Genomic DNA, 27,869 nt, shown 5'->3' with positions numbered 1-27,869 from the left:
AAGATAAAAGGAAAAGATGGCAAGGCCACGGTGCTTACGTCACAGGTGCGTCCCATTTCGCGGCATGTGATTGGTGCATTCTTTTCCTTCTGTGATTTCCCCGTATCCTCTGACCATGACTTTCCTGGTTTTCTCTTCTTCATACCATTCTTGTTACATCCAGTGGTTCCAGTCGTCATTACGTTTGTATCTTTGGCGAGATGAAGACGTGGAAAAGTATCCTTCTCTGCTGCACATTTCTTCTTGGTCTGGCTTTGGCCACGCCCACGCTTCATGACGTCAGGCTAGTGGGAGGAGCCGGAGTCCACGAAGGAACCGTTCAAGTAAGTTTTAAATTGTCAGTTAATCTTAGACTGCAGATATGAGGTAAAACAATTTCTTTCTGTTTAATAAGATCACTGCCGTCAGGCGATTTTATTTAACAAAAGGAACTCTGGCTAAAAATATCAACACATATGTTGGGAAGAGGGGATGCCTCCCCACAAAGAAAAAATAAATAAATAAAATCGTGACGGAACTTTTGGGTTTTCCGTATTCTGTTATAGAAGAGTGCGCGCACCCACGCACATATTTAATACACTATATATATATATATATATATATATATATATATATATATATATATATATATATATATATATATATATATATATATATATATATATATATATTATCTTGTGGGTGTATAACCTAATTGTAGTATAGAGGAGAGGAGAATTACTTTAGGGGCCTGTCTCATAATCTCCAGTTGTTATATAACCAAGTGACGAAGTTTTCACACAAAATGAGAACCAGACAAGAAATAATGGTCTCACACTGTCAGGAAGTAGATTTGATTTGGAAGTGGGCAGAGACAACTTTGCCAACCGTGTAGTAAATGAATGGAATCGACTTCCTTCAGAGGCAGTGCAATGTAGTAGGCAAAATGCTGTAATGCCTGCCATTTGCTTTATTTCATTTACTTGTTTTATATTATCTATTATTGTTTTGTTTTTTCTGTTTATCCATCCGACCTAGTTATGGATATAAACATACAAACGTACTTCCAGTTGAAGTAACTATCAATCCCATTATGACTTGTTGGTGTTGAACGTAATATTTGGGGGAATTGAACGTAATAAAAACGGAAACGATAACACAGTAGAATTAAGGTGCAAGAATTAAGGACATATGTTTGCAGCAAAGAATATTCTCGAGACCCGTTAGTTTGCACCGAACTGCAAACTTGCATTTTCATTCTGACAATGTAAACAAAAAATAACAATTTCACCTATGTTAGCAATTCCTCCGTGCAAATTATCTTCACAAATCAATGTTCGTATACGGAGAATTATACTGTTTAATTCATTCTATCATATATATATTTTTAATATTTAGTTACGTGTCTTTCGCTCTGTGTAAATGGTTAATTGTCGTTTACAAGGCTTTGCTTTGGACAAGCGAATTAATTCACTAGCGAATAAAATAATGGATTTGCATTGTCTGCTTGACGTTGCGATAAGGTTAAACATGTTCAAATTTAGGCCTCACGTCTGGCATTTCAGTAGAGTAAAGATAGCGTCTAGTGTCAAAATCATCGCCATTTTGGCTAGACAGTTGAGTTCGTTCGAATAGAAACGACTTCGGTTACAATGTTCTGTTTTTCAAATAACCAAACGTCAAATTTCCTCTGCGTCATAGCCTGAGAAACTGAACGACAAATTAAAAGAGAAGATAAATCTTTACAAAAGTCTCACACAACATTGACATTTTTTTCGGGAAGTCTAGAACACATATAAATAAATGAATAAATAAATAAATAAATAAATAAATAAATAAATAAATAAATAAATAGAATATGGGCCATTTTCTGTGACAGACTCGTGATCGACAGCTATACCCTCCCGAACGAGAGCTCATATATGCCCGATCTATGAGTAATGCTGTGACCTCACACACACACAACCCCTTCCCCACCAAGAGTTGGAGTGCCGGCTCGCAGTGCAGCGATGCTGAATTATTTCCTCCCCGGGCGAGAATCGAACTCTGAGATCAGTCGCCGGTTGTGTGATAAACAGAGTTGTTGGAGAGAGACCTTAGGCTCATTCCGGACACCGAGTGTCAGCCTCTCAGGGTTGCACCTCCTGTCAGGGGTGTTGAAAATGAGTAAATGATTAATTTCAATGATGGCTATTCACAACTACAACACTTCAACACAGGTGGCTTGACGGCACAGTGGTAGCGTTCGCAACCGCTAATCCAGCGGTCCGAGTTCGATTCCCCCCCAGGGCCGAGATAATGTCAGCATCGGTGCACTGCAAGCCGGTACTCCAACTCTGGTGGGCAAGGAGTTGTGTGATTGAGGGTGTGTAAAATCGCAACATTAACCATAAATTGGGCTTAACTCTGAGCTCTCATCCGGGAGGGTAAAAGCTGTCGATCACGAGTCTAGCATGTGGTCCGACACGGGTGAATCACACAAACACACAATAATTCAAAATGGAGAAAAAAAAATCTCATGAAAGTTTAGATTACGGATTTATTATAATAAAAATCCAAATTTAAGAACCTTCTATAAGAGCTTTATTTAGGTGTAAAAGACGAATAATCTCTTCGATTCTCTTTTTATTATCATTATTATTATTTATTATTATTTATTATTATTATTATCATTATTATTATTATTATTTATTATTATTATCATTATTATTATTATTATTATTATTATCATTATTATCATTATCATCATTAATATTATTACTATTATTATCATCATCATTATTATTATTATTATTTTCAGGTGCTGACGGACGGTGGCTGGCGAGTACTCTGCGACGACTCGTTCGATTTCGCGGTCGCCGACGTCGTCTGCAGACAACTGGGGTACACCGGAGCTGCCCGGTATATGGGCAACAACGTCTATGGAACCCCTACACGTACGTAGCCAAATCTAAGTCAAAGTTCCGTTGCTCTCAGCATCACAGTAGTCAATTCTGGCGACTTTAATATCACCACTTTTTTCAGCTTGTTTTGGGTTTGCAAATTAACTAAACGGATTTTAAATTCTATATTTAATGTTCCTATTGCAGAAAGGATAAGGGGAATTGTTTTCATAGTCTGTTGATTCTAATGCAAAATTTGTACATTACGTTCAAATATTCAGTCTTGTGTGTGGCATCTCCAGACTAGAATTGCCGCCCCCCTAAATGTGCCCCCCCAAGGGCATATGCCCCCCACCCCCCAATAAGAGGGCCCTGCATGTACGCATAGGCAATACAGGGACCTTATTGTACTATTGGTTCAGGATAGGGGGTCGCCGATTTAATGAAGCGGCCTTGCTGTGGATGTGCTGTGTCTTGCAGCAACACTGCTTCTGACCCAGGGCGGTGGACAGGATGCAGGGATGACCCGTCATCCAGGAGGTGCCAAGATAGGAGGGAGGGAGGAGGGTGGAGGGGAGTGGAATATGTGGGAAATGAAATGGGTGGGAGTGATTTCTATGCCTTTTTCTTTTTGACTACCCCCCGTGTAAGGGGGAAGAAGCCTTTGGTATATATATATGTAAGTTTCTTGATGGGTTGAATTAGAATGGAGGTATAGTTTTCTCGTCTTATTTTCTTGTAGATAATACACTTGGTTCTTCCAGTTACACCAAGGGACTCCCCCAGGGATCCTCTTACACCACATCAAGCTAGCTCTGCTCTAACGTCACTATTTAATTCACCCAATAACTTTGAACGTTACAAATAAGTGCCACCCTTTTAGGGCGGGACTTTACCTACATGCACCAATAATTTTTCTACTCCTCCACCCTTTTCTCCAATCAGAAAGACTGTTATACTGTCACTAGAATTCTTGTTTATGCAAGCAATTCGTCGTAAGCAGAACGAGCTCTGTGTTTACATTCAGTCACATCAGCACCTCTCGATATTCTAATCTATATTTACAAATATCAGACGGTAAACTGGAATATGCAACTCTGCAATTTTGCAACTTGCAGTCGGCCATTGTATCATAACAACCTAATATAAAATTTACATTCCTCTCCACCTACCCCTCTATCTACCTAAATGTCTACCTCTATCTACTGGCCTTTTACATGCAGGGATGACCCGTCATCCAGGAGAAGCCAAGATATGAGGGAGGGAAGAGGATAGAGGGGAGTGGAGTATGTTGGGGGTGAAATGGGTGGGAGTGGTTTTTATGCCTTTGTTTTTTGCCTGCCTCCCTTGTAAGGGGGGGGGAGCCTTTGGTATATGTATGTAGTTTAGCATAGTTGTGTTGTTCCACAGTTCCTTGGTATGATGTGGTCAAGTGCTCTGGTCAGGAGTCGTCACTGCGAGAGTGTCATCAGCATTCACAAGGAAACGAAGCCTGTGTTGCTAAGGAGGTGAGTACGACCCGCACAGAATGTTTGGTTACTTTCTGAACCAAGATTTCATTCTAAATAGCAACCTGAGTCTTTATGATGGTGATCCTTGTAATTATCATGGATTCAGAGTTGCAGAAGATTGGGTGGGAATGTTTCCCTTGTAGGGTCAACCAAACCTCAAGTAATGAATACAATGCAGTACAGAATAATCCCTAGTGGTATGCGAGCTTAACGGGGACTTCATTCTCTGTCCGGCAGGTTGCAGGTGTTGTGTGCCGAGCAGGGATTTGGGCCAACTGCGGTGTTGGGCAGTTCCAGTGCGGATCCTACAACCTGCACACCTGCATTGACAGGAATCAGATCTGTGATGGCATCGAACATTGCTTTGACAAGAGGTAAAAATCTACTAATTCTCTTTGTGATAACAATATGATCTCTCCCTCCCCTTCTCTCTGTATACACACACACACATACTTATATGCCACCTGAGAGAAGGACCAATGCTGTATGTAATGCATGTTGTGGTCCTGAAAGACAGACTACTCCCTCAGGGGCTGACACTGTCTCCATACCGAATCCAAAATCTCTATAAACTTCATCTGTATTTCTTACATTTCTTCGTACATGGAGAATTGACAACTGCTTCCCTCCACCTACTACTTTCAGCTAGTGACAACACTAATACAACACAATCAGTCCAAAGTTTCTTCCCAGGCAGATCCATACCAGGGCCTTAGGAGTGCTGACAAATGCAATGGGACTGTGTGTTACCATTCAGTGACATTTGAGGCAACATTTAATCAATTGATTTACTGTGGTGAGGAATTGTCCTAATCATTTTGCCCTATATAGAAGTAGTTACAATCTGTACAGAGGTGATGCATATGAGGTTCTTTATAGACTATGTTGTCTCTTTTAGAATAAACTGGTAAAGACATAGAAACTAGAATTTCTCAGCAGAAATATAAGAATTGCGAATGACAATAAACACCCAACACCCTCCGGACACTAGCCCCACACCTCTTTTACTAATCTTTCTTCACTCCATCCCAATACTCATTCATGAACCCTATCTCCCAGCTCTCCTCCTCACCTCCTTGTTTTTCACTCTGTCCAGCCTAGTAACCCCTATCATAATTCTGAGGCATTTCATCTCAAACACATTTAAACTCTTCATCTCTTATGTTCCATGTTTCTGCCCCATACAATTATGATAATTACATTCTAGGAAAAAAATAAATAAAATAAATGGGGGTGTAAGGCTCCTGATGGTTAATCTTCCCTTGGTGTTGAAAGAACTCATGTTTCACATGACACCTGGTTGAAAAACTGGGTTATCATTAGAGAAAATGAGACCATAGGAATATAAGAAAAATAGAAAAAGATAAAGGGCCATGTGCAGCTTTGAAACTTTATTTTTGTAGTCTTATCTGACAGTGAAGGAAATGAAAGACTTGTCAATGAAATAAGCAGCTTCTTTAATTTCAAGACCAAAATTGGCATGTACTTGTATTTTTACAAGTTGTAATTCCATTGAAGTGGTTCTCAACCTATGGTTTAATGACTCCTTGTGGGCCATAGTGGTTCACAAATGGGGCTACAAATAAAAAACTAGTGATAGTGGATACACTAGCATTCTGTTCACTAGTGATGGGATTTCTAAGAGGCTAAAGAACAGCAATACATAAGAACAGGGTACATATGAGGTTTAGAACCCCTGGTCTGTTTGAATAATAACACATGTGAACACTGTTGAAGAAAGAACTTGTTCCCCCCGCTGTAAATTGGGAAGTATGATTTGGCAGGTTTGGAGATTAGTGGGTTGTCTGACAACTTTTCCACTTTTTTTTTCCATAAAAAGTGATGAGGATCCCCGTATGTGTGGTGACTTTGGGGTTGTCCAGGTGGGCTCAGCCATGAACAACGGGAGTGGAGTCATTGGACCTCTGCGTATAAAGCATCAAGGCCGATGGAGCACCATGTGTGACGATGATTTCAATCAAGCTGAAGCACAGGTGAGCCTTAATCATGAAATACGCTCTCTGTGCAGAGACCAGGTGACATCATGCAATGTGTAATAAATATTTGTTTGGAATGATTGCAGTGACTTGATGATGGGTTCTTGGGTATGAACCAAATCTGTGTTAATGAGAATAAATCTGTAAAGTATACCTTTGTATCAAAGGGGTTGAAATAGCATTTTCCTACAACTATTTAAAATATATTTACTGAAGGTAATGTAAGGGTGTTTTTCATCTTCTTCAGGTGGTCTGCCGAAGTCTTGGATATGAAACTGCTATCCTTTACAATGAAGCATTCCTTGGAGAGGGAACAGGGTTCATAAGGAACATTGTGACTTCCTGCACTGGGAAAGAAAGATGGCTTAGTGAATGTCCTGACATAAATTGGGACCGAGATATCACATGTACTCATAAAGAAGATGTAGGACTTCTCTGTTCAAATAAGGTCAGTGAATAAACACCAACTAATCATGGTGTTTGTAAGACTTTATTCATCACTAATATAGCTCTTTGCTAAACATGGCAACTTATCATTCCCAGAAACTTTGAGCTCTCTTTTTTTTTTTTTATAAAGACATAAGACTTTATACAGATTAAGCTACAAAGACTTTATGGCTATTGTTTACTTTGAACTTTTCAGCGGTTACATACTTTGTTGGAGTTTGTGGATCTAAGACTCTTGCTGTTAATTGGGAAAGAGCAGTGTTGGTTTAAGAAAGGAGGGTTGTTTAGATCAAATTTTGTTGTAAGACAGATATGCGAGACATTTTTGGCAAAAAAAAGAAAGACGTCTTTTGTGCTTTTATGAATTTGGAAAAGGCATATGACAGGGTTGGCAGAGGCAGTATGGAATGTGTTGTGTGTGTATGGGATAGGTTGATGTCTAATGAAGGCAGTTAAAAGTTTTTACATTAGTAGAATTTCTTTAAAGGTCAGGAATAGAAAGAGCAAGTGGCCTGAGGTGAAAGTGGGAATTCATCAGGGTTGTGCAATGCCACCATGGTTGCTCAATGTGTATATAGATCAGAGTTGGGCTCGTTCTGCATTAGCTTGGGTGCAGATAGCACTCCCAAACTATTAAAGCTTAAGAGACATACCAAAATGAAAGTCCGGTAGGCCATATACTATACCAAAGAAAAATTTTGTAGGCCGCATCCAAAAGGTAGGTCACATACTATACTAGCATCTATATTGCTTTGATAGTTTGGGAGCATTAACCATGGCCAAAGTAAAGTAGAACACACTGAGGAACATGTCCAGCTCTGATATAGGTGATTGATGAGGAAGGTAAACATAAAGGTGCTACAAGGGGTTAGAAATTGATGAAAGTGGATGGAAGTGGGAAGTGAGCCAGTTGAGTTGGAGAATAGACTGGGGCAGTTGGATATGGAAGAGGAGAGAACTAAACATACATGAGGGTAAAAGTAATGAGCATTTAAAAATATATATATTTTTTGAGTATCTGGGAACATACCATAAGGTTATTTTTCCCATATGTTGATTATTTTACAACTGGTTGCCTTAAAGTCAGTTTTCATGGAACGGAATCTAATTGTATAATGAGCCTGTACATGGATTGTATTTTTATTGATCCCTTGACCCAGGCTTGTCAGTATTCAGATAACAAATGTTCTGCCATGTCTTGCTCAGTCCAAAAGGATGTCATGGGATTAAACTTTGCAGTAAGGACTACATAACTGCTTGTAAGTTTGATTCCCCTTAATTGCCCTAACATGGAGGTTGTAACACTGTCTAACTTACAGATGGAGGTGCGGCTAGTGGGCGGTTCAGGCCCGCATGAGGGGCGTCTTGAGGTCTTTCTGGCAGGGGAGTGGGGAACAGTGTGCAACCGAGACTTTGACCATTATGATGCAAAGGTGAGTCACTATGTATATACCTAGTTGTATTTTACGGAACGAGAGCTATGCTTGTAGTGACCCGTTTTCGTATCTCTCAAAGTCCAATTTGCTCTTGAAATCGCGCATAGTTTTGGCATTTACTGTTTTTCTGTTCAGTTTGTTCCACACATCGATCACTCTATATGGGAAGCTATTTTTTTTTCAGGTCTCTTCTGTAACTGTCTTTCTTTAGTTTCTTTTTGTGTCCTCTTGTTTCTCTTTTGTCCCATTCAATAGGTCATCTCTATTGAGAACTTCCACCCCTTTCATAATTCTGAAAATGGTCAACAAATCGCCTCTTTCCCTTCTCTGTTCTAGTGTGATGTAATTCTGAATATTTACCACAGTTAGCTCTTTCCTAGTTTATATTGAAACAAGATACCTGGGCTTCACATTTTGTCATTCTTGAGGGTATGGAATTTAGTGAAAACATGCACATGCAAATACGTTCATACAAAAGGCATTCGATAAGGTACCTCATAGGAAACTAATAAATAAGATAGAGTCAAAAGGTGGCATCAGAGGAAAATTATTGGAATGGATGAAAGACTTCCTGATTGGGAGGAAAATGAGAGTTGTAATTAGGGAAAAATTCTCCAACTGGGAAGAAGTAAAAAGCGGTGTCCCGCAAGGATCGGTACTGGCCCCGATCATGTTCGCTGTATACATTAATGACATGAATGAAGGCATGGAGTGCTATACAATTATTTTTGCAGATGATGCAAAATTACTTAAGAAGGTAAAAACGGAAGAAGACTGCAACTCATTGCAACAAGATCTGGACACAATATGGAATTGGACTCAAAAGTGGGAAGTAAAATTCAATATTAAGAAATGCAGTATAATGGAATTTGGAAAGAGTAGAAACAGAATATCAAAAGATTACAGAATTGGGGAAAAAAAAAAACTATGAAAAAAATATTGGAGTGATGATTGGAAAGGACATGAAACCAGATAAGCATATAAATAAGATGTTCGGAGAAACCGACAACTTATTGAGAGCAATCAATGTGGCATTTACTTATATGGACGAAGAAATTATAAGGAAAATACTAACTACACTAATAAGACCAAAACTTGAGTACACAGCATCACTTTGGACACCCAGTACCAAAAAGAATATTAAGAAACTAGAAAGATTACAAAGAGCGACAACCAAACTAGCACCGACACTCGCCGAACTAACATATGAGCAAAGACTATCCAAATTGAACCTACCAACTCTGGAACAAAGAAGAGAAAGAGGAGATTTGCTAACTATCTACAGAATAATGAAAGGAATGGAAGTTTTAGACAGGAACGACCTATTAGTGTGGGAAAACAAGAGGACACGGAAAAAAAAATAAAAAAGGATAGTTATAGAAAAAACTTGAAAGGGAACAGTTTCCCACACAGAGCGATAAATACATGGAACAAATTAGACAACAAAACAGTATGTGCAAACACTATACAAGATTTTAAGATAAAACTTGATGTGGAGAGATACAAAGACGGGTCACCACGAGCATAGCTCCCCTCCCGTATATTACAACTAGGTAAATACAACTAGGTAAATCTATATCCTTAATTGGAAATCAAGGAGAAATATCAAGTTGAAACTGAACATGAATTTGAGGATGGGTATGATGCAAGATAAATAAAATGAAATAGTAATAATTACTAGAGGATAGATGTGACTCAATGAGTGTATTTCATTTCCTGTATACTACAATTAGGTAATTACATGTATAAAAATACATACACATTTTACATACATATACCATAGACTTTTTCTCCCCATACAAGGTAGGTAACCAAAAAACAAAGGCATGAAGTCCACTCCCACCCATTCCATCCCCACATACTCCACCACTCCCATCCACCTCCCTCCCTCTTATATTGGCTCCTCCTGGATGATGGGTCATTCTTGCATCTTGCCCTGGGTCAGAAGCAGTTTTAATTCTTAATTATCTTCTTCTGCAGCCTATGTTCATGGCCCTTGTGACAACTCAATGTAAATTATCTTCATATTTCTTTCCTGCAATGTATTCATGTAATCACTTCTTTTTGTATTATCTTTACCAGAATCTCCCATTCTAATAATAACTGTCACCTCAAGTCTTGTTTAAAACATAAAGATGGAGCTATAACACAGTGTGCCCATCTCCAATAAAACCAAAGAAACCAGACAAACACTGATAGACACCACAATTTTGTGTTAAAGACAATCAGAAATTTTAGAATGATATACCTCCTTTTATCCATCAAATTGAGGGGATGGGTATATCATATATATATATATATATATATATATATATATATATATATATATATATATATATATATATATATATATATATCATATAAATCTATTTATATTTATATCTATATATGATGATTCAGTTTAATGTTGCAAACTCCACCTATCAAGAGGCTAGGATGGTGCCCCTTACAGAGGGCTCTGTGGCATGGATTTAATGAACCATAATGCCCTTGGTCCAGTTAGTTCACGGCAGGGTTAAAATCCCTGTCACTTTAACCTTTGTCACAAGTAGCAACATTTACTCATATATATATATATATATATATATATATATATATATATATATATATATATATATATATATATATATATATATATGGTCACAGACACAAATATATATGATAATATAATAATAATAAGTCTATTTGGCAATGAATCAAATTCATGAAATACAGATAATGAAAAGAACACCTAATTTGAAATGACAATTGCCAAGGATGTGCATATACTGTATCTGTTTTTTTTTTTTTTTTTATTCTGCGGGGTGCAGGTGGTATGCCGAATGCTTGGCTTCAATGGTGATGCCAATGTCATCAAAGATTCATCCAGATTTGGAGTGGGTGGAGGTCCCATCTGGCTTGACACGCTTGACTGCAACGGGACAGAATCACAGCTGGAAGCCTGCATCACACCACCGTTCCTCCTCCCGAAATGTGGCCACGACCTTGATGCTGCTGTTAGCTGCAGCCATACCAGGTTAGTCTTTTACTATCAGCTTTTGAAACACTATTAGAAAAATAACCAGGATGAGGCTGAGGCCAAAAACAAAGGGATAGTTTCCAAAGTTACAAGGACCCAACAAAGGAGGCTAGTGTATTTCCAAAGTTGCAAGGATTCAACAAAGGAGTCTAGTGTATTTCCAACATTACAAGGACTCAAAAAAGGAGGCTACTGTATTTGCAACTACAGTATATTGAAACTGTTGAGGCATTTACTCTATTTCCATATGTCAAAGTTTTGTGACCTAGAACAATAAGTTGAAAAAAAGGCCCAGAAAGTAGAAATTGATTCAATCTAAAAGGAAAACATGACACTGACAGATGAGTGGGTTAATCTTCTGAATACAAATAGATGAGGATAAGATCAAGGAACTATTGGATGTTTAAGAAGAGTGTTTATGTGGCCAACAGAAAGATACAGTAAACTTTAAAGAAATCACGGAGCAGCAGAGAACATGTTAGATTGGGTCACGACAACACAGTGACAACATGTTAGGTTGGATCATAAGATCACAGTGAAAAGAAATGTCTTAAGGATATGAAGAAATATAATTTTTTATACAGATGCATAAATACTTGGAATATTTCAAAAGGTGATATATCCCAAACTAGAACCATACACGAATTTAAATCTAAGTATGATAATTGGAGAATAAGGAGATATAGTCCAAGTTGGAACTAGACATGAATTTGAGGCAAGAGTAGAAGAACCAGAGAGTAGGAAGCTGAACCCCATGAGTCTCCTCCTTTCCTGTCTGTGAAGAAATACAGTTTTCTATATAGATGCATAAATACTTGGAATAACTTAGGAAGTGATATAGCCCAAGCTCAAACCATACATGAGTTCAAATCTAAATATGATGATTAGAAATGAAGGATATAGGTTAAGTTGGAACTGTGCATGAATTTTAGGCTAGGTAGGTGATGGGACACAACAAGTGTTGCTCCTTTTTCTGTATACTACAATTAGGTAAATACACACACACACACACACTTCAATGAACGGACGGCTTAGAAGACATTCTGAAGAAAATTGAAGTTTCGTGGATCCCAACGCAAAGAGAAGTGCCTATTGTATTTACAGGGTGGGGGGGGGGGAAATTGCTTGTGGGGTAGTGGGAAAGTAGGGAAAGAGGAGAAGGGGAGGGATTGCTGAGGGAAATGGAAGGAAATGAGGAAGGAGAGGACTTGGCCCAGGCAGACAGGCAAAAGGTAAACAAACGGCCCCCCGACCAGCTGAGCGACGATGAAATGTCTAATAAAAATGTAAAGATTAGAAGTATAGATAAGAGCAATACAGTAGAAAGTGATGAGAATATTTTCCAGGGATTTAAAGAGGGTGGGGGGGACACAAACCCCCCCTGACTGACAAGACTAGAAGAGAAGGTCGATAAGATGATCGAGGACTTGGAGCGTAGGTTCGGTCATGTTAACAACATTGTACGGAGGGTTGAAAAATTGGAAGAACTAGAGAAGGCAAACAAAAACTTAACTAAGGAAATTGAAGAATTAAAAAAACAGTTAAAAGTAAAAGAAGAGAATAAAGTCTTAAAGGAGAATGATAAGGAGAACAAGGAGGGTTGGAAAAATCCAAGAAAATAGCAAAGTTGCATTCACTGACATAATCAGACAGCAAATGAATGAACAAACTGAAGACTCAGTTATTAAAGTGATGAGACAGAAGGAGAATATAGTAAGAGACTTAGCAGACAAGAAGAAATGTATAATTATATTAGGAATGGAAGAGAAACATAACCCAGATAGAACCACAAGAATCAAAGAGGAAAATGAAAAAGTAAGAAATTTACTAGAATTAGTTCAGGAAGATGAACCAGAAATAATGAAACAAATCGAAGAGAAATTCAGGCTCGGGAAATATAGTACAGACAAGACCAGACCAATTAAGGTTAAATTCAGGTCACAAACTACGGCTGAGAATATCTTATCCAAAACAGGGAAACTAGCAACAAGTGAACAATATAAAAAGGTATGGATAAAAAGGGAAATGAATAAAGAGGAGAGGAAGAAAAACAGAAAAGACTTGAAGCTAAGGAAAAAAACGAGATAAGAACGGAGTCAGAAAAAGAGAGATTCTATTGGAGAGTAGTGAATATGAAACTAAGGAAATTCGACATACAAGAGATAAACAAAAGGGAAACAGAGAACACAATGGAAGTGGCAGAAAACTAAGAGTGTCTTACACAAATATAGATGGATTAATAACAGGATTGAATGAGCTGAATGATTATTTGAAAGAAAAAGAACCAGACATAATGGGAATTGTAGAAACAAAATTAAAAGGTCCACTACCACCCAACAGTGTAGGACATGATGCATATAATTATTGGATTAGAAACAGAGTGAAAAAGGAAGGGGGTGGAGTTATGTTCCTGACTAAGAAGGATATAAACGTGAAGTGTGTCACATATGGAAAGAATACAGTAGAGATGATAATGATGGAAGTAGAAGACAGAGATAAGAAGAACAGAAAGTTTGTGATAAATTATGTGCCCCCGAAAACAGCCTCATGGGAAGAGAGTGAACATAAAAGTATGTTAGAGGACACAAAGATAACATTAAACAAGATAATGGAAGAGGGAGGAAAAATAGTTATGATGGGCGACTTTAATTGCAAAGAAATCTGCTGGGAAGAAATGACAGTAAAGGGTGGAGACGGCTCATGGGGAAACACTCTACTTGAGATGGTTACTGACTATACAATGACACAATGGATACAGGAGAACACTAGGTATAGAAATGAAGAAGAGTCATTGAGACTAGACCTAATAATTACATCCGAACCTAGAATAGTGGACAAAATTGAATATAAAACACCAATAAGTAAAAGTGACCACATATTGATTGAACTGGAACTTAATGAAGAAAAATATATGAAAAGAAATGAACAATATAGAAAAGGAAGAATGATGTATGAAAAAACAAACTTTGATAAAATAAGAGAATTCTTTCAAAAGGAAAACTGGGAAGAAATATACAAAGAAGAAACAACAGTAGAAGAGAAATGGAATATTTTGACAAAAATTTACAAAAAAGGAGTGGAAAAGTATGTCCCAAGACAAAAACAAGAAAAAGAATATGTAAAATGCTGGTACAACAAAAGTTGTAGGGAGTTAAAAGACAAAAGAGACAAAGCCTGGACCAGATGGAAAAAAGACAGAAGTCCTGAAAAATGGAAACTATATACCTGTTATAGAAATGAATATGTACAAACGTGCAGAGAGGAAAAGATAAAATATGAAAAAGATATCATAGAAAAGTGTAAAGATCAACCAAAACTATTCTACAGATTTGTAAACAATAAACTGAAAAACAAACAAGACTTGGAGAAATTAAGACAAGAGGGAGTTGAATACACCGAGGAAATGGAAATGGCGGAAATTATGAACAAACATTTTAAATCAGTGTTTACAAGGGAGAACATACAACCTGAAGAGAATGAATGGCAAGAGAAAGTCCCCCCTATGGAAGAAATAGAAGTAACAAAGAATGAAATATTAACACACTTGAGTAATCTTGATGTAAGAAAATTGCATGGACCAGATGAAATAGCAAACTGGATACTGAAAGAATGCAGGAATGAACTGGCAGACAAAATACATAGCATACTAAATAGTTCCTTGAAAGAAGGAAAAGTTCCAGAGGATTGGAAAAAAGCAAATATAGTACCTATATATAAAGGAGGAAATAAAGAAGAACCTACCAACTATAGACCAGTCTCTCTAACAAGTACAATAGCAAAACTTTGTGAAAGAATTATCAAAAGTAGATGGGTAAAATATTTAGAAAAAAACAAAGTGTTAAATCCAAGGCAATTTGGATTCAGACAAGGACGATCATGCGTCACCAATATAATATGTTTCTATTCAAGGCTAATAGATATAATACAAGAAAGAGATGGATGGGCAAACTGTGCATTTTTAGACCTAAAGAAAGCTTCTGACAAAGTACCACATAAGAAGTTGCTTAAGAAATTAGAAACTGAAGGAGGAATACAGGGCAAACTACTAAATTGGATGGAAGACTTTTTGCAAGAAAGAAAAATGAGAGTAGTGATAAGAAACCAGCACTCAAAATGGGATGAAGTAATAAGCAGTGTTCTGCAGGGAACAGTTCTGGCCCCAATAATGTTTGCTATATATATTAATGATATGGATGAAGGAATTGAAAGCTATATGAGCTTCTTTGCAGATGATGCAAAACTACTGAAAAGAGTGAAAACTGAAGAAGATTGTGAATCACTACAGAGTGATCTAAATAAAGTACAGGAATGGAGTAGGAAGTGGGAGATGGAGTTCAATACAAAAAAGTGTAGTATAATGGAATTTGGAAAAAGCAAAAACAGAATAACAGGAGCATATAATTTGGGAGAAGAAGGAATAAAAAAAGTAGAAAATGAGAAGGACCTGGGAGTCATTGTTATGAATAATATGTCACCTGAGAAACATATGAATAAGATTTTTGGAGAAACTTATAATTTAATAAGAACAATCAAAGTTGCATTTACATACCTGGATGAAGAAATGGTGAAGAAAATCCTAATCACCCTGATAAGACCAAGATTGGAATATGCAGCAACGATATGGTCACCAAGTACAAAAAAATGTATAAAAAAACTAGAAAGAATACAAAGAGCAATTACAAAATTGGCACCAACACTCTCAAAACTATCATATGAAGAGAGACTAGAAAAACTTGAACTACAGACACTAGAGCAAAGAAGAGAGAGAGGAGATTTGATAGCTATTTACAGAATCATGAAAGGCATAGAAATTACTGATAGAGAGAATCTGATAAAATGGGATGACAGAAATACAAGAGGACACGGAAAGAAAATAAAAAAAGACAGCTATAGAAGAGATTTGAAAAAGAACAGCTTTCCTCACAGAGTAATAGACAGTTGGAACAAGTTAGATGAGAAAGTGGTGTGTGCAAAAACAATACATGAATTTGAAAATAGTTTAGATAAAATGAGATATGAAGATGGGACCCCACGAGCATAGCTCCCCTTCCCATAAAATACAACTAGGTAAATACAACTAGGTAAATACACACACATTGTTATGAATAATATGTCACCTGAGAAACATATAAATAAGATTTTTGGAGAAACTTATAATTTAATAAGCACAATCAAAGTGGCATTTACATACCTGGATGAAGAAATGGTGAAGAAAATTCTAATCACTCTGATAAGACCAAGACTAGAATATGCAGCAACGATGTGGTCACCAAATACAAAAAAAATTATAAAAAAACTTGAAAGAATACAAAGAGCAATTACAAAATTGGCACCAACACTCTCAAAACTATCATATGAAGAGAGACTAGCAAAACTTGAGCTACAGACACTAGAGCAAAGAAGAGAGAGAGGAGATTTGATAACTATTTACAGAATCATGAAAGGCATAGAAATTATTGATAGAGAGAATCTGATAAAATGGGATGATAGAAATACAAGAGGACACAAAAAGAAAATCAAGAAAGACAGCTATAGGAGACATGTGAAAAAGAACAGCTTTCCTCACAGAGTAATAGACAGTTGGAACAAGTTAGATGAGAAAGTGGTGTGTGCAAAAACAATACATGAATTTAAAAATAGTTTAGATAAAATGAGATATGAAGACGGGACCCCACGAGCATAGCTCCCCTTCCCGTAAAATACAACTAGGTACAACTAGGTAAATACACACACACACATTGTTATGAATAATATGTCACCTGAGAAACATATAAATAAGATTTTTGGAGAAACTTATAATTTAATAAGAACAATCAAAGTGGCATTTACATACCTGGATGAAGAAATGGTGAAGAAAATTCTAATCACTCTGATAAGACCAAGATTGGAATATGCAGCAACGATGTGGTCACCAAGTACAAAAAAATGAGATCTGAAGACGGGACCCCACGAGCATAGCTCCCCTTCCCGTAAAATACAACTAGGTAAATACACATATAGTGTCTAATTGATGTGAAGAAAGGGTTTTCCATACAGATGCACAAGCTCTTGGAACAACAATTGTCTACTAAGGAAATTGGAGTACTTTGGAGGACTAAGAGGTGAACTAATATAGACAAAAGATTCTCTGAAGGACAGATACATGAAGATGATGGTAAAAGATAAAAACTGACATGATGGCAACAAGCTATGCTAATGTGTTTGCAGATGATATGAAAGTTATGAATTGTTGCAAAAAGGTCTAGACACTATATATGCCTGGAGCCAAAAGTGGAAAATTCATTTCAATACTAAAAAAGGAAAAGTATTAGAAGCAAGCAATGGTTCAAAAATGCTATCATTGAATTGTTCGTTGGAAAGTGAAACAATCACATTGGTCACAGAAGAGATCTGGGAGTGCTGATAAAAGACAACCTGTCACCTCGTAAACATATCAGTAAGACTGTGAGAGAGATGTATAGAGATTGCTGCAGAACAGAAAGGTGGCTATCCATTACATGTATGAAAAAAAATGCACAGAGTGAAAGAGATATGCAAGGTTGAGAGGATAAAAAAAATAGCAGCCACCAGATTGATTCTCAATCTGGTATATAAACCATACAAGGGGAGACTATCAATCTGTTGCCCCTGGCCTCTCTTGCAGAAGACCTACGGCCTTCAGAGAACCAGTAATAGGCTTCAGACTGGACCGTATGTCACTCAGGGAAGATATATTGTGTTGCTCTCTAGGGATTGTTTATCTGGGGTATTGTAGTGAGGTGTTCTGTGTCCTCTGTGTGGTGGTTGAGTTAACCATAGACCAATTCACTGACAGTTATCAGTTACCTGGAAGCTGAGGGTTGTACGCTGGAGAGAAATTGATAACCCTAGAAGAACTAAAGGAATGAAATGAGATTATCTGGACTAGAGACCATGATTATGGAATTTGTTGAAGATAAAAAGTTATGTATAAAGCTTAAGGTTTTCAAAAAAAGAAAGAAAAAATAAGGTATGATGCATTATATGCTTTCTCAGCAAAAGAGGTATGCAATCAAAGCTAGGAAGTCAGTCAACATGCTAACCCAGGTTTTTCTTAGTCAATACACAACTCCCAGGTAACCAGCAATGGCCACTTAATTGACACACAAGTAATTTGCCATGCAAGTAATTGTTGCATCGTTGACTGGTTATGGCTAGAATTAAGGCAGTGTAGAGTGTATTCTTTATCTTCTGTATCTGGAGCAATTTGATCCTGGGGCCAGTGTGATGGTATCATACCATTATATATAATATATTCATGTACTGCATTGTAGCATCGTACAGTTATTGTAGTATATTATACTTATGAATTGTTTGTGTGATTTTTCATTGCATGATTACCATAGATGTATATTAATTTTTATTTTTGTCATTGTTTAATTCAATTACAATTCCATGTGCCTTTGTAAGGAGGACCAAGCAAGTCATGTATGTTTTCTGCATCAACTCAAGGCTTGTAATACTTTATTCAATTGTGATTAATGTGATTATTTAGTGATTTCTATACTTTTATTCACCACTCTATAACATTGTAGTGGCAGTGGTGGAATTTGAACCCACACCTCTGCAGAGAAGACTGGTCCCTGGCTACCCTACAACACCAGTCCTGTGTGTAATACCACAGGCCTGGCCCCAGTTTCGGTGATGGGTGGTGCAGTTGTGTTAGTGTAGTCCTTGGTGAACCGCTTCAGTACTATCACTCCTACGTCGGCATCATGAGGCGGTGTTGGCGTCTTTGTTATATACATTTTTTGTAGTTGTACACGAGTTACCACCAGATTCTGTGAACTGGATTGATCACGTTTTCAGAGTTTAATATTACTCTCAGTAAAAGAGAATGGGTAATAGTGACTTTATACAGGGATTTCTTGATTTATGCGTGTTTAGAATATGCAATTCTGGAATAATGCAAGGTAAAAAAAAACTAGTCGTTTTTCATATTACATGGATTATTTAGAATAACACGACATAAAAAATCAAGTAAGTAATAGTAAAACTTCAGTACTGTATTGGCTTTATGCAATTTTTACATTATGCAATCCTTTCAGGAATGTATCCCTTGCGTAAATCGAGAAATCCCTGTATTTTATGATGTGAGTAGTGTGATGAATCGTACATATGGCAGCCGATGCTGCATGCGAGAGGTTGTCAGGTGGAATATGGAGTTTGTTGATTGATCCTGGAGTGCTTGTTTTGTGATCTGAATGAGTTTGTTTTTGTATGGATGTGTTGTGATTCGTGGTTGGTAGGCTGCCGTAAATGTCTGAGTAATATGTTTCTCCTGTTTCTCTTTTTCCAGTTCATCGTGCTTCTGTAATGTAGTCACAGAGATGGGTGGGAATGAGGGCACTTACATAGAACTGTATGCTTATCATTTTCATGTGTTACTCTACAGGGTGGATTTTGGTTTTTGTGTATAATTGTTCTATTGGAGTAGTTTTAATACAGCCAGTTATTATTCCTAATGCTCTTTTTGGTGTAGTTTGTAGGGTGTCTTTGTTTTCTTGACTGGAGAGAACAGTTGAATGTTTACAGGAAGTCCAAGTAAAGTAGGGTCAGGTAACAATAAGCTTCAAAGTAATAATCAACAAAGTAGGACACCACAGATGTAATTTTGGAGAATTTATCCTAATCAAGTTTGTGTGAACATTATGATGAATGTGGATAGGTGGCAAAGGGAACACGGGGTGAGGGAAATACTTTTATTCCTGACTAGTTTTGCCTGAGTGGCTTCTTCAGAGAAATGAAGCCACTCGGGTGAAACTAGCCAGGAATAAAAGTATTTCCCTCAGCCCATGTTCCCTTTACCTCCTATCCACTAATTAAGTTTGTGTACTCACAAGGGTGAGTAAGCAAAAGGTAGGCTACCTCCTGGTCCTTTGTCAATCTACTGATGTCATCTCCACTTCTCCCCCAGGAAGAGCACCGTGGACAGGGACCTAGCAGCCAGGCTGATGCCCTCCTCTGCTGTATGTGGGCGCACTGCTGATACCTCTGCTGTCTTTGTCACAAGTCTTGCTAAGGTGGTGAGAGGACAACCTCAGAAAAGACTCAATTTTCCTTGGTTGGCAGCACTTTATATTAAATCTGGTGTAAGTAAAGAATGAAAGAACCTGCACATTTGACTTTATACTCCTAAGCATTGCCACCACCACCACCTTTACTTCTACTGCATTTTCATTCCACACCCGAACCAATTATATTCAGATATCCTTTTAACTCATTGTATGTACTGAAGCTCCCTACCCTAATAGGGGTGGCTAAGTTAAAGCACATCCCCACATTGAAAACAAATAGACACATTTAGCCCCTATTACCTCAGCACATTAGAAATTAAATTACACTGCCCTCCACCACATTGATGCAATTTATGACAACTAATTAACTGACTTTTAGTTTTATAGTCACCTTATACGAACCTCACAGAATCTAGAAAGTCAGCAGATTTATTTAAGATCTCAAGACTAGTCCAGTGCACAAGGTTGTACCCATGTAGAGGATAAGTAAAGATAGAGGCATAAATCTCCAACTTCAGTTGCTACCAATTATCCTTTCCACCATGAAAGGCAAATGTAATATGATACAGTTTCCCAGATATGATATGATAGTTGGGAAAATAAAAAATGTGGGGTACCACAAAACCTCCATCAAGAGATCAAAATTAAACTTACACTTTACCATGAAGTAGTTGGAGCAATCTAAGATATCTCCTAAACAGCAATGCAATACATCAACAAACAATTCATTTGGCAACAGACTGATTGATTATTGGAGATTTTTATTTATTTATTTATTTATTTTTTGCTTGGGTGTTATAGTCTTCAAAACCTAAATATATGTACAGTATTACAATTTTGGATCTTACTGGCTCTTCTCACTTGTGTAAAGCTCAAGTACCCATTTCCTTTGGCAGGAAAAATACACCTATAACTGTGGTGCTGCAATAATCTCTGAGTGGTATCTTTTGAGTGCTGCTCACTGCTTCAGGAGACATGGGTTCTTCAACTATGTTGTTAAAGTGGGTGACTTCCACATAGACAAGCAGGATCCTGGGGAACAGGTGAGAAGTAAAGATGTAACAGTAAGTCATTCCTGAGGATGGAGGATCTGATGTTATTGTGCCTTTAAGAAGTTTCGCTTGCTATATTTGTATGATTTTGTTTGTTTTTATAATTTTTCTGTCAACATAGCCTCTAATTCATCAATCTGTTTGCAGACATTCAGTATAGAAAAAGTTCGTGTTTCACCCGCATTTGACATCCCAATCACAAGCAAAAATGACGTAGTTATCTTGAAGGTGGCTCCTGTTGGAGGGCAAGGCATCAGGTAAGCCATCAAATGTTGAGACAAGAACTACTCAGTGCCACGATTAAGGATTTAGAAAACAGAAATGATTATGTACTCTACCCATAGTCTGGGAGTTCCAAGGAATCCATTCAGGGTGTGGTATACGTCATAATTCACTATTAGTTAAACACCATATGAGGACGGAGCCTTTATTTGTACGACGTTTCGCTTATTACAGCTTTTTCAAGTACAAGTTGAGATACAAATGCTTGAGATTAAATAAGGGGAAAGGAGGGAACAGGGAGAGAAAAGAAGAAGGGGGGGGAAGGAAGAAGAAGAGGAGGAGGAGGAGGAGGAGGAGGGGAGGAGGAGAATGGGGGGGGGATTGAACACTGGGAAAGGATGAGAAGGCTGGCCCAAACGTCTGTGGTCGAAATGTCCTCAAAGGGTGTTTTAGATATTTAAAATTTTGCTGGCCATGGGTATTAGGGGAATTATGTGAGGCGAGATGTTAAACATGCCCCTTGTACTTGTACTTGAAAAAGCTGTAATAAGCGAAATGTCATACAAATAAAGGCTCCGTCCTCATATGGTGTTTAACTCGGCAATTTTGTCGGCAACTGCCACTTTCATGAAAATTCACTACTAGCCATTCTGCCAAATCAACCTTAGTATATGCCATTTCCCATGTATGTGCTACAATTTTTTTTTTTATATTCTGTATGTATTAAAGGACACTGCAGTACCTCCCACAGTGCCTTCCTGTCTACCCTGTTGTAAGCCTTTTCCAGATCCATAAAAGCCCAAAAAACATCCTTACCTTTTCCTATAGCTTTCTCACATATCTGTCTTACCACATCCCCTACTTGTCCTAAACCCACACTGTTCCTCACCAATTACTCCCTCTGTTCCTCTCCTAATCCTCTCAATCAAGACCCTCCCATAAGCCTTCCCAACTACACTCAACAAGCTGATCCCTCTGTAACTACTACACTCACACTTGTCCCCCTTTCAGATATATGGGATAGGAGGAAAGCTGTTAAGAGCAGTCAAGAGTTTTTATGAGAGTAGTAGAGTTTGCGTTAGGATTAGAAATGGAGAGAGTGAATGGTTTGAGGTAAAGGTGGGACTTGGTCAGGGGTGTGTTATGTTGCTCTGGCTGTTCAATCTATACATGGATGGGGTGGTGCGAGGGGTGAATGCAAGGGTAATGGGTCAGGGGTTGGAGATGATTAAAGAAAATGGAGAAAAGTGGGAGGTGAGCCAGGTGTTGTTTGCGGATGACACTGCACTTGTAGCAGGACCAGAGGAGGGATTGAGGAAGTTAGTGACAGAGTTTGAGAAGGTGTGTGAAAGAAGGAAGCTGAAGATAAATGTGGGTAAAAGTAAGGTGATGAGATGTACAAGGGGAGAGAGTGACAGTAGGCTGGAAGTGAGCATTAAGGGTGAAAAACTGGAGGAAGTGGATAGTTTTAGATACTTGGGTGCGAATGTGACAGGAAAGGGAGGAGTGGGGGTGGAGGTAGAATGTAGGTTGAGAGAATCGAGTAAATGCCTTGGTGGATTAAAAAGTGTAATGAGAAATAGACATCTGGAAATGGATGCTAAGAGGAGGTTATATGAAGGAGTGATTGTGCCAACAGCAATGTACGGGGCAGAAACATGGAACATGAGAGAGGAAGTGAGAAGGAGTTTGAATGTGTTTGAGATGAAATGTCTGAGAAGTATGATAGGGGTTACTAGGCTAGAGTGAGAAATGAGGAGGTGAGGAGGAAGAGAACGGGTGGAAAGGGAGCTGGGAGATAGGGTTGATGAAAGAGTATTAGGATGGTTTGGACACATGGAAAGAATGAGTGAAGAGAGATTAGTAAAAGAAGTGTAGAAGGCAGAGGTGGAAGGAGTGAATATGAGGGGGGTCCTAGGATGAGATGGATGGATGGATGGGGTGAAAGGGGCTTTACAAAAGAGAGGAATGTCTGTAGAGGGAGGATGGGAGAGGACAGAAGATAGGGGTGAATGGAGAAGGGTTGAGTATAGATGAAGCTGTGATGCATGAGGGGGAGTGGGTGGGGGATGGGAGGTGAGGAAGTATGAGAAAAAATTTGACGCAGTTCGAAGGGATTTCTTCCCATCTTCTTTCCTGCATGAGGGGATGGAGAGGGGAGTCGGCAAATTTATGAAGCGGCCTTACTGTGGATGTGCTGTGTCTTGCAACACTGCTTCTGACCCAGGGCAATGGACAGGATGCAGGGATGACCCGTCATCAAGGAGGTGCCAAGACAGGAGGGAGGGAGGGGGGGTGGAAGGGAGTGGAATAGCTGGGAAACGAAATGGGTGGGAGTGATTTCTATGCCTTTTTCTTTTTGACTGAAGCGGTGAAGGTGGGACCGCTTCATGGTTACGTGATGTTGCCATGGTTGTTCAACATGCACGGTATATGGGTGAGGTGGTGAGGGAGGTAAAACATGAGAGTGCTAGGCAAAGGTCTGGAGAATGAGCTAGAGTATAGTGAGAGGTGAACCAGCTGTTATTTGTGGAAAACACTGGATTTGCAGCTGATTTTGAAGACAGACTGAAGTAGTTAGTGGCAGTGTTTGTAAATGTGCATGAAAGGAGAAATATGAAAGTAAATGTGGGTGAGAGGTGAAGAAACACAGCAATGAGATGGATGGATGCAAGTTTGATGGGCGAGACACCAAGATCCATCTGCTGGGGTCACATTTGGTAGAAAAAAAGGAAGGAGTGAAGGTATAGGTGAACTATTATAGAATCAAGGAGGCAAGCAAATGTCTGGGGGGAAACAAAAAATGTTATGAGAAATACATAGCTGAGGATGAATTGAAAGAGAGGGTTGTATGAAGAATCAATTGTGCTTGTATGGAAAGGAGACTTAATGTGAGAGAGGCAGAAAGAGCCATGTGTTTCAGATGAAGTGACTGGGAAGTATGGTCGGTGTTCCAAGGATGGATAGAGAGAGAAATGCGGGGGTGAGGCAGTGTGTGTCAACAGACAGCTTCCAAATAGAGTAGACCAAAGATTGCCTTGCTGGTTAAGGCATATGACAAGACTGGGCAAGGAGAGATGAGCTAAAAGAGTGTGGAAGGCGGTAGTGGATGGAATGATCTTGAGAAAGGCAGTAGTGGATGGAATGATCTTGATAGGAGGACCAAGAACGGGGTGGATGGATGGGATGTAGGAGGAATTGGAGGCAAGGGGTTCCACTGAGCAAGGAAGAGAGAATGCAAAAGATAGGGGTGAATGGAGAAGGGATTTTGTCTAACCATCTCCTCCTTGAATTTATAGAGTTGATACAGGAGGGAATATTGCCATGTGCTGAAGCAATGAGGGTGCACCGGGTTCAGCTGCCAGGTCTTGATGTTGAAGCACTGTGTTGTGCTGCTTTGCTTTTGACCTGAGCAGTGTGGCAGAAGACAGGGGCAGGTGCTGAGATGGAAAGATGAATGGGCTTTCAGTGGGTGTGCATGATATGACTCAGCCACCACACACTTTAAGATCAATGTTTATTTACAGGTTTGGTCCACTGGTGCAGCCTGTATGTTTGCCTCCAGAAGACACAGACTATATTTCCCTCAAGAACTGTACAGTCACTGGCTGGGGTTCCACAAAACCTAAGGCATCTATAACAGATGGAACAGAACCAAGTGTAAGTACTAATGACTCTCAATATATTGTACTAACAGGGGGGATACAGTGAGTCCTCCTTACATGGTAATTCTTTATTCGGTAAATTCACAGTTATGGTATTTGGTAATTATTACCCTCGATTCTATTTACGGTAAGAAAAATTCACAGATACGGTATCCACTCGTGTTTTGAAGAGGAAAGAGCAGGGAGAAGGTATGTCTACCATATCCTATTATTACATGTTATAATGGGGAGTTTGGTATACAGTAATTTCAATTTGCGGTAAGGTTTCCAGGAATGCATATGTACGGTATAATGAGGACTTACTGTACAGTTAACACCCTTCCGTAAGCCTTCCCAACTATGCTCAACAAACTGATTCCTATGAAACTACATTCACATCTGTTCCCTTTTCCTTTAATGGAATTGTGTAAACACTGCCCCAGTCCTCTGACACACTCCCCTGCCTTAGGCATAGATTAAACCCCACTAGCCAATCCACTGTAATTGTTCCTTGCTTTATCAGATACTCTACATGATGTCCATTCATCCCAGGTGCCTTATTATATTTAATAATTGACTGCATAATAAAACTCCAGCAATCACTTGCAAAGCATTTTACTATCCATCATGTCTAAGCTGATGGAAAAATTAGTACAGTAGTAGAGAGAATTACAAAACGACCCACCCACCTCCTCTTACCAGCATGGATTCATAGCTGAGGGGCATTCCACCAGCACACTGTTCACAAACATCTCTAAACAAGTGTTGCAAGGTACCAAAAAGAATGGATATGGTAGCTACTGACATGAGCAAAGCAGATGACAAAGTTATCAGACACACACTATCAAAATAGATGACTGAAACTTATCCACAAGAATGACAATTAGTAATTAACTTCTTAGCAGGGAGGCAATGCAGAGCAACTCAAAACAACTACAAATTCGAAAATTTGGGGCAAATAGGCTATTCAATGATTTTTCTCTCCAAGAGCAGTACCCTACTCTCACCTATGCTATTCAATCTCGACACAAGTAACTTCCCAGTCCATGATCCACTGGCAGAGTTAAGCACTTAACTATGGTTGATGTTTTTGTTCTGATTAATCCCAAAATATCTTATTCGCTTTGGGCCCAAGAGGAAATTTCAACCGAGAGACCTTGTTTCGGGCCAAGGTCACTCCTTGATGGAATAACACAATTTTGTTTTAGGCACAGCAAAAACCTAAAAATACATTAGTGTGGTGAATCAGCTTAACCCATTCAACTCCGATGACAAGATGTCTTGTCATTTGGTCAAATAAAACACAAAATCATAATAAAACAACAAAATGTTTGATGATCAAACAGCACCAGAAAAATATGACGTCATCAGTCCTCCTCCTCGAGGAGGACTGATGACGTCATATTTTTCTGGTGCTGTTTGATCATCAAACATTTTGTTGTTTTATTATGATTTTTTGTTTTATTTGACCAAATGACAAGACATCTTGTCATCGGAGTTGAATGGGTTAAGGAAAGAAAAATGTAAAAGCATAAAACTATAACCCTACTTCTCTTATCCCTCAGAACGTGCCAAATGTGGCCAGGCTTCAGGTCTTCCAGAGGGAACAGTGCATCGGGCCATATCAGCGAGTTGCCACAATAGTGAGAAGTGATACTGTGTGTGCGGGGGACCTTTTGGGAGGAGAATCAATGTGTAACGGTGACTCTGGAAGTCCCATGACCTGCCTGGGCAAAGATGGACGATGGTACATGTATGGCATTACCTCCACAAGTGCTGGATGTGGCTTGTATGGCCTCCCTCCCCTTTTTGCTAAAGTTACAAAGTTCCTCCGCTGGATTCAAGAAGAATTACAGACACTGTAACGTAGTTTGTCATTCTAAAAATGAAAACTGACCAGATTCCTTGGAACTAAATTTGACCCTAAAGGCGGAGTTGAACTATTCCTCTCTTCAAATGGAGTCACAGAAAGCCTAAATATCCCACATGGGATAGGGTGCTGGGTGGTCTAGCCCCTTTCCACTTCTCTACCTCTACCTCACTCTTTCTTGTCCTAGATCTGTTGTCTTTGTGATCTCACCCTCATTTTGTGAATTTATATATATCTTACATAGAATTTTACCATGAACATGCTTGATTGCATTTTCTGTGGTTATCCACATGGTGAAAGAGAATACACATACCAAAGGCTTTTTTGCCCCTATAAGGGAGGTAGCCAAAAAACAAAGGCATAAAAACCACTCCCACCCATTCCATCCCTAACATACTCCACTCCCCTCCACCCTCTTCTCTTTTGAAAGAGAATGAAAGGAAAATATTACAACTGTAACTTCATAGTGATAGAACAATACCAGCCATTGCAGCTCACTGAAGTATTGTGCTTTACTCCTCTTTGTGTCATCTAACCAACCCCGAGCATAAATGTGTCCAATTTATGCCCAGAAAAAGCCTACAACACCTGCCTCATATTGCTACAGCAACTAAAGGGTCAACTCGTGGAGAGGGGGATAGAATGAGAGGCGAGTGGGCAGGGAATACAACAGTCCTGTGTGAACACTCATACATGTACTCCGATGACAAGATTCTTTGTCATTTGGTCAAATAAAACAAAAAATCATAAAACACCAAAATGTCTGATCAAACAC

The 27,869-nt window shown here is 38.7% G+C and overlaps 1 protein-coding gene across 1 annotated transcript; it reads left to right on the top strand.

Moving 5' to 3' along the window:
- The first annotated feature begins 69 nt into the window (after positions 1 to 69).
- LOC143031219 (neurotrypsin-like) lies at positions 70 to 27,826 on the top strand. The gene is made up of 13 exons (XM_076194791.1): positions 70 to 323; positions 2,780 to 2,915; positions 4,272 to 4,369; positions 4,610 to 4,746; positions 6,213 to 6,366; positions 6,617 to 6,817; positions 8,136 to 8,249; positions 11,063 to 11,268; positions 20,207 to 20,381; positions 21,203 to 21,349; positions 21,506 to 21,615; positions 25,108 to 25,240; positions 26,790 to 27,826. Exons 1-13 carry the CDS (start codon positions 201 to 203, stop codon positions 27,087 to 27,089), a joined length of 2,034 nt encoding a protein of 677 aa, XP_076050906.1. The 5' UTR covers positions 70 to 200; the 3' UTR covers positions 27,090 to 27,826.
- Positions 27,827 to 27,869: the final 43 nt, after the last annotated feature.

This window comes from Oratosquilla oratoria, chromosome 12 (genome assembly GCF_046742065.1).
Source record: "Oratosquilla oratoria isolate Oo_2021 chromosome 12, ASM4674206v1, whole genome shotgun sequence".
Classification (NCBI taxonomy): Eukaryota; Metazoa; Arthropoda; class Malacostraca; order Stomatopoda; family Squillidae; genus Oratosquilla; species Oratosquilla oratoria.
This window is presented reverse-complemented; position numbering and strand designations above follow the sequence as displayed.

Excerpts from the sequence above, each read along its gene's own strand:
- LOC143031219 (XM_076194791.1), top strand. The coding sequence starts at position 201 with ATGAAGACGTGGAAAAGTATCCTTCTCTGCTGCACATTTCTTCTTGGT. Across the intron at positions 21,350-21,505 it reads AGCAGGATCCTGGGGAACAG|ACATTCAGTATAGAAAAAGT; the intron begins GTGAGAAGTAAA and ends ATCTGTTTGCAG. Across the intron at positions 25,241-26,789 it reads CAGATGGAACAGAACCAAGT|AACGTGCCAAATGTGGCCAG; the intron begins GTAAGTACTAAT and ends CTTATCCCTCAG.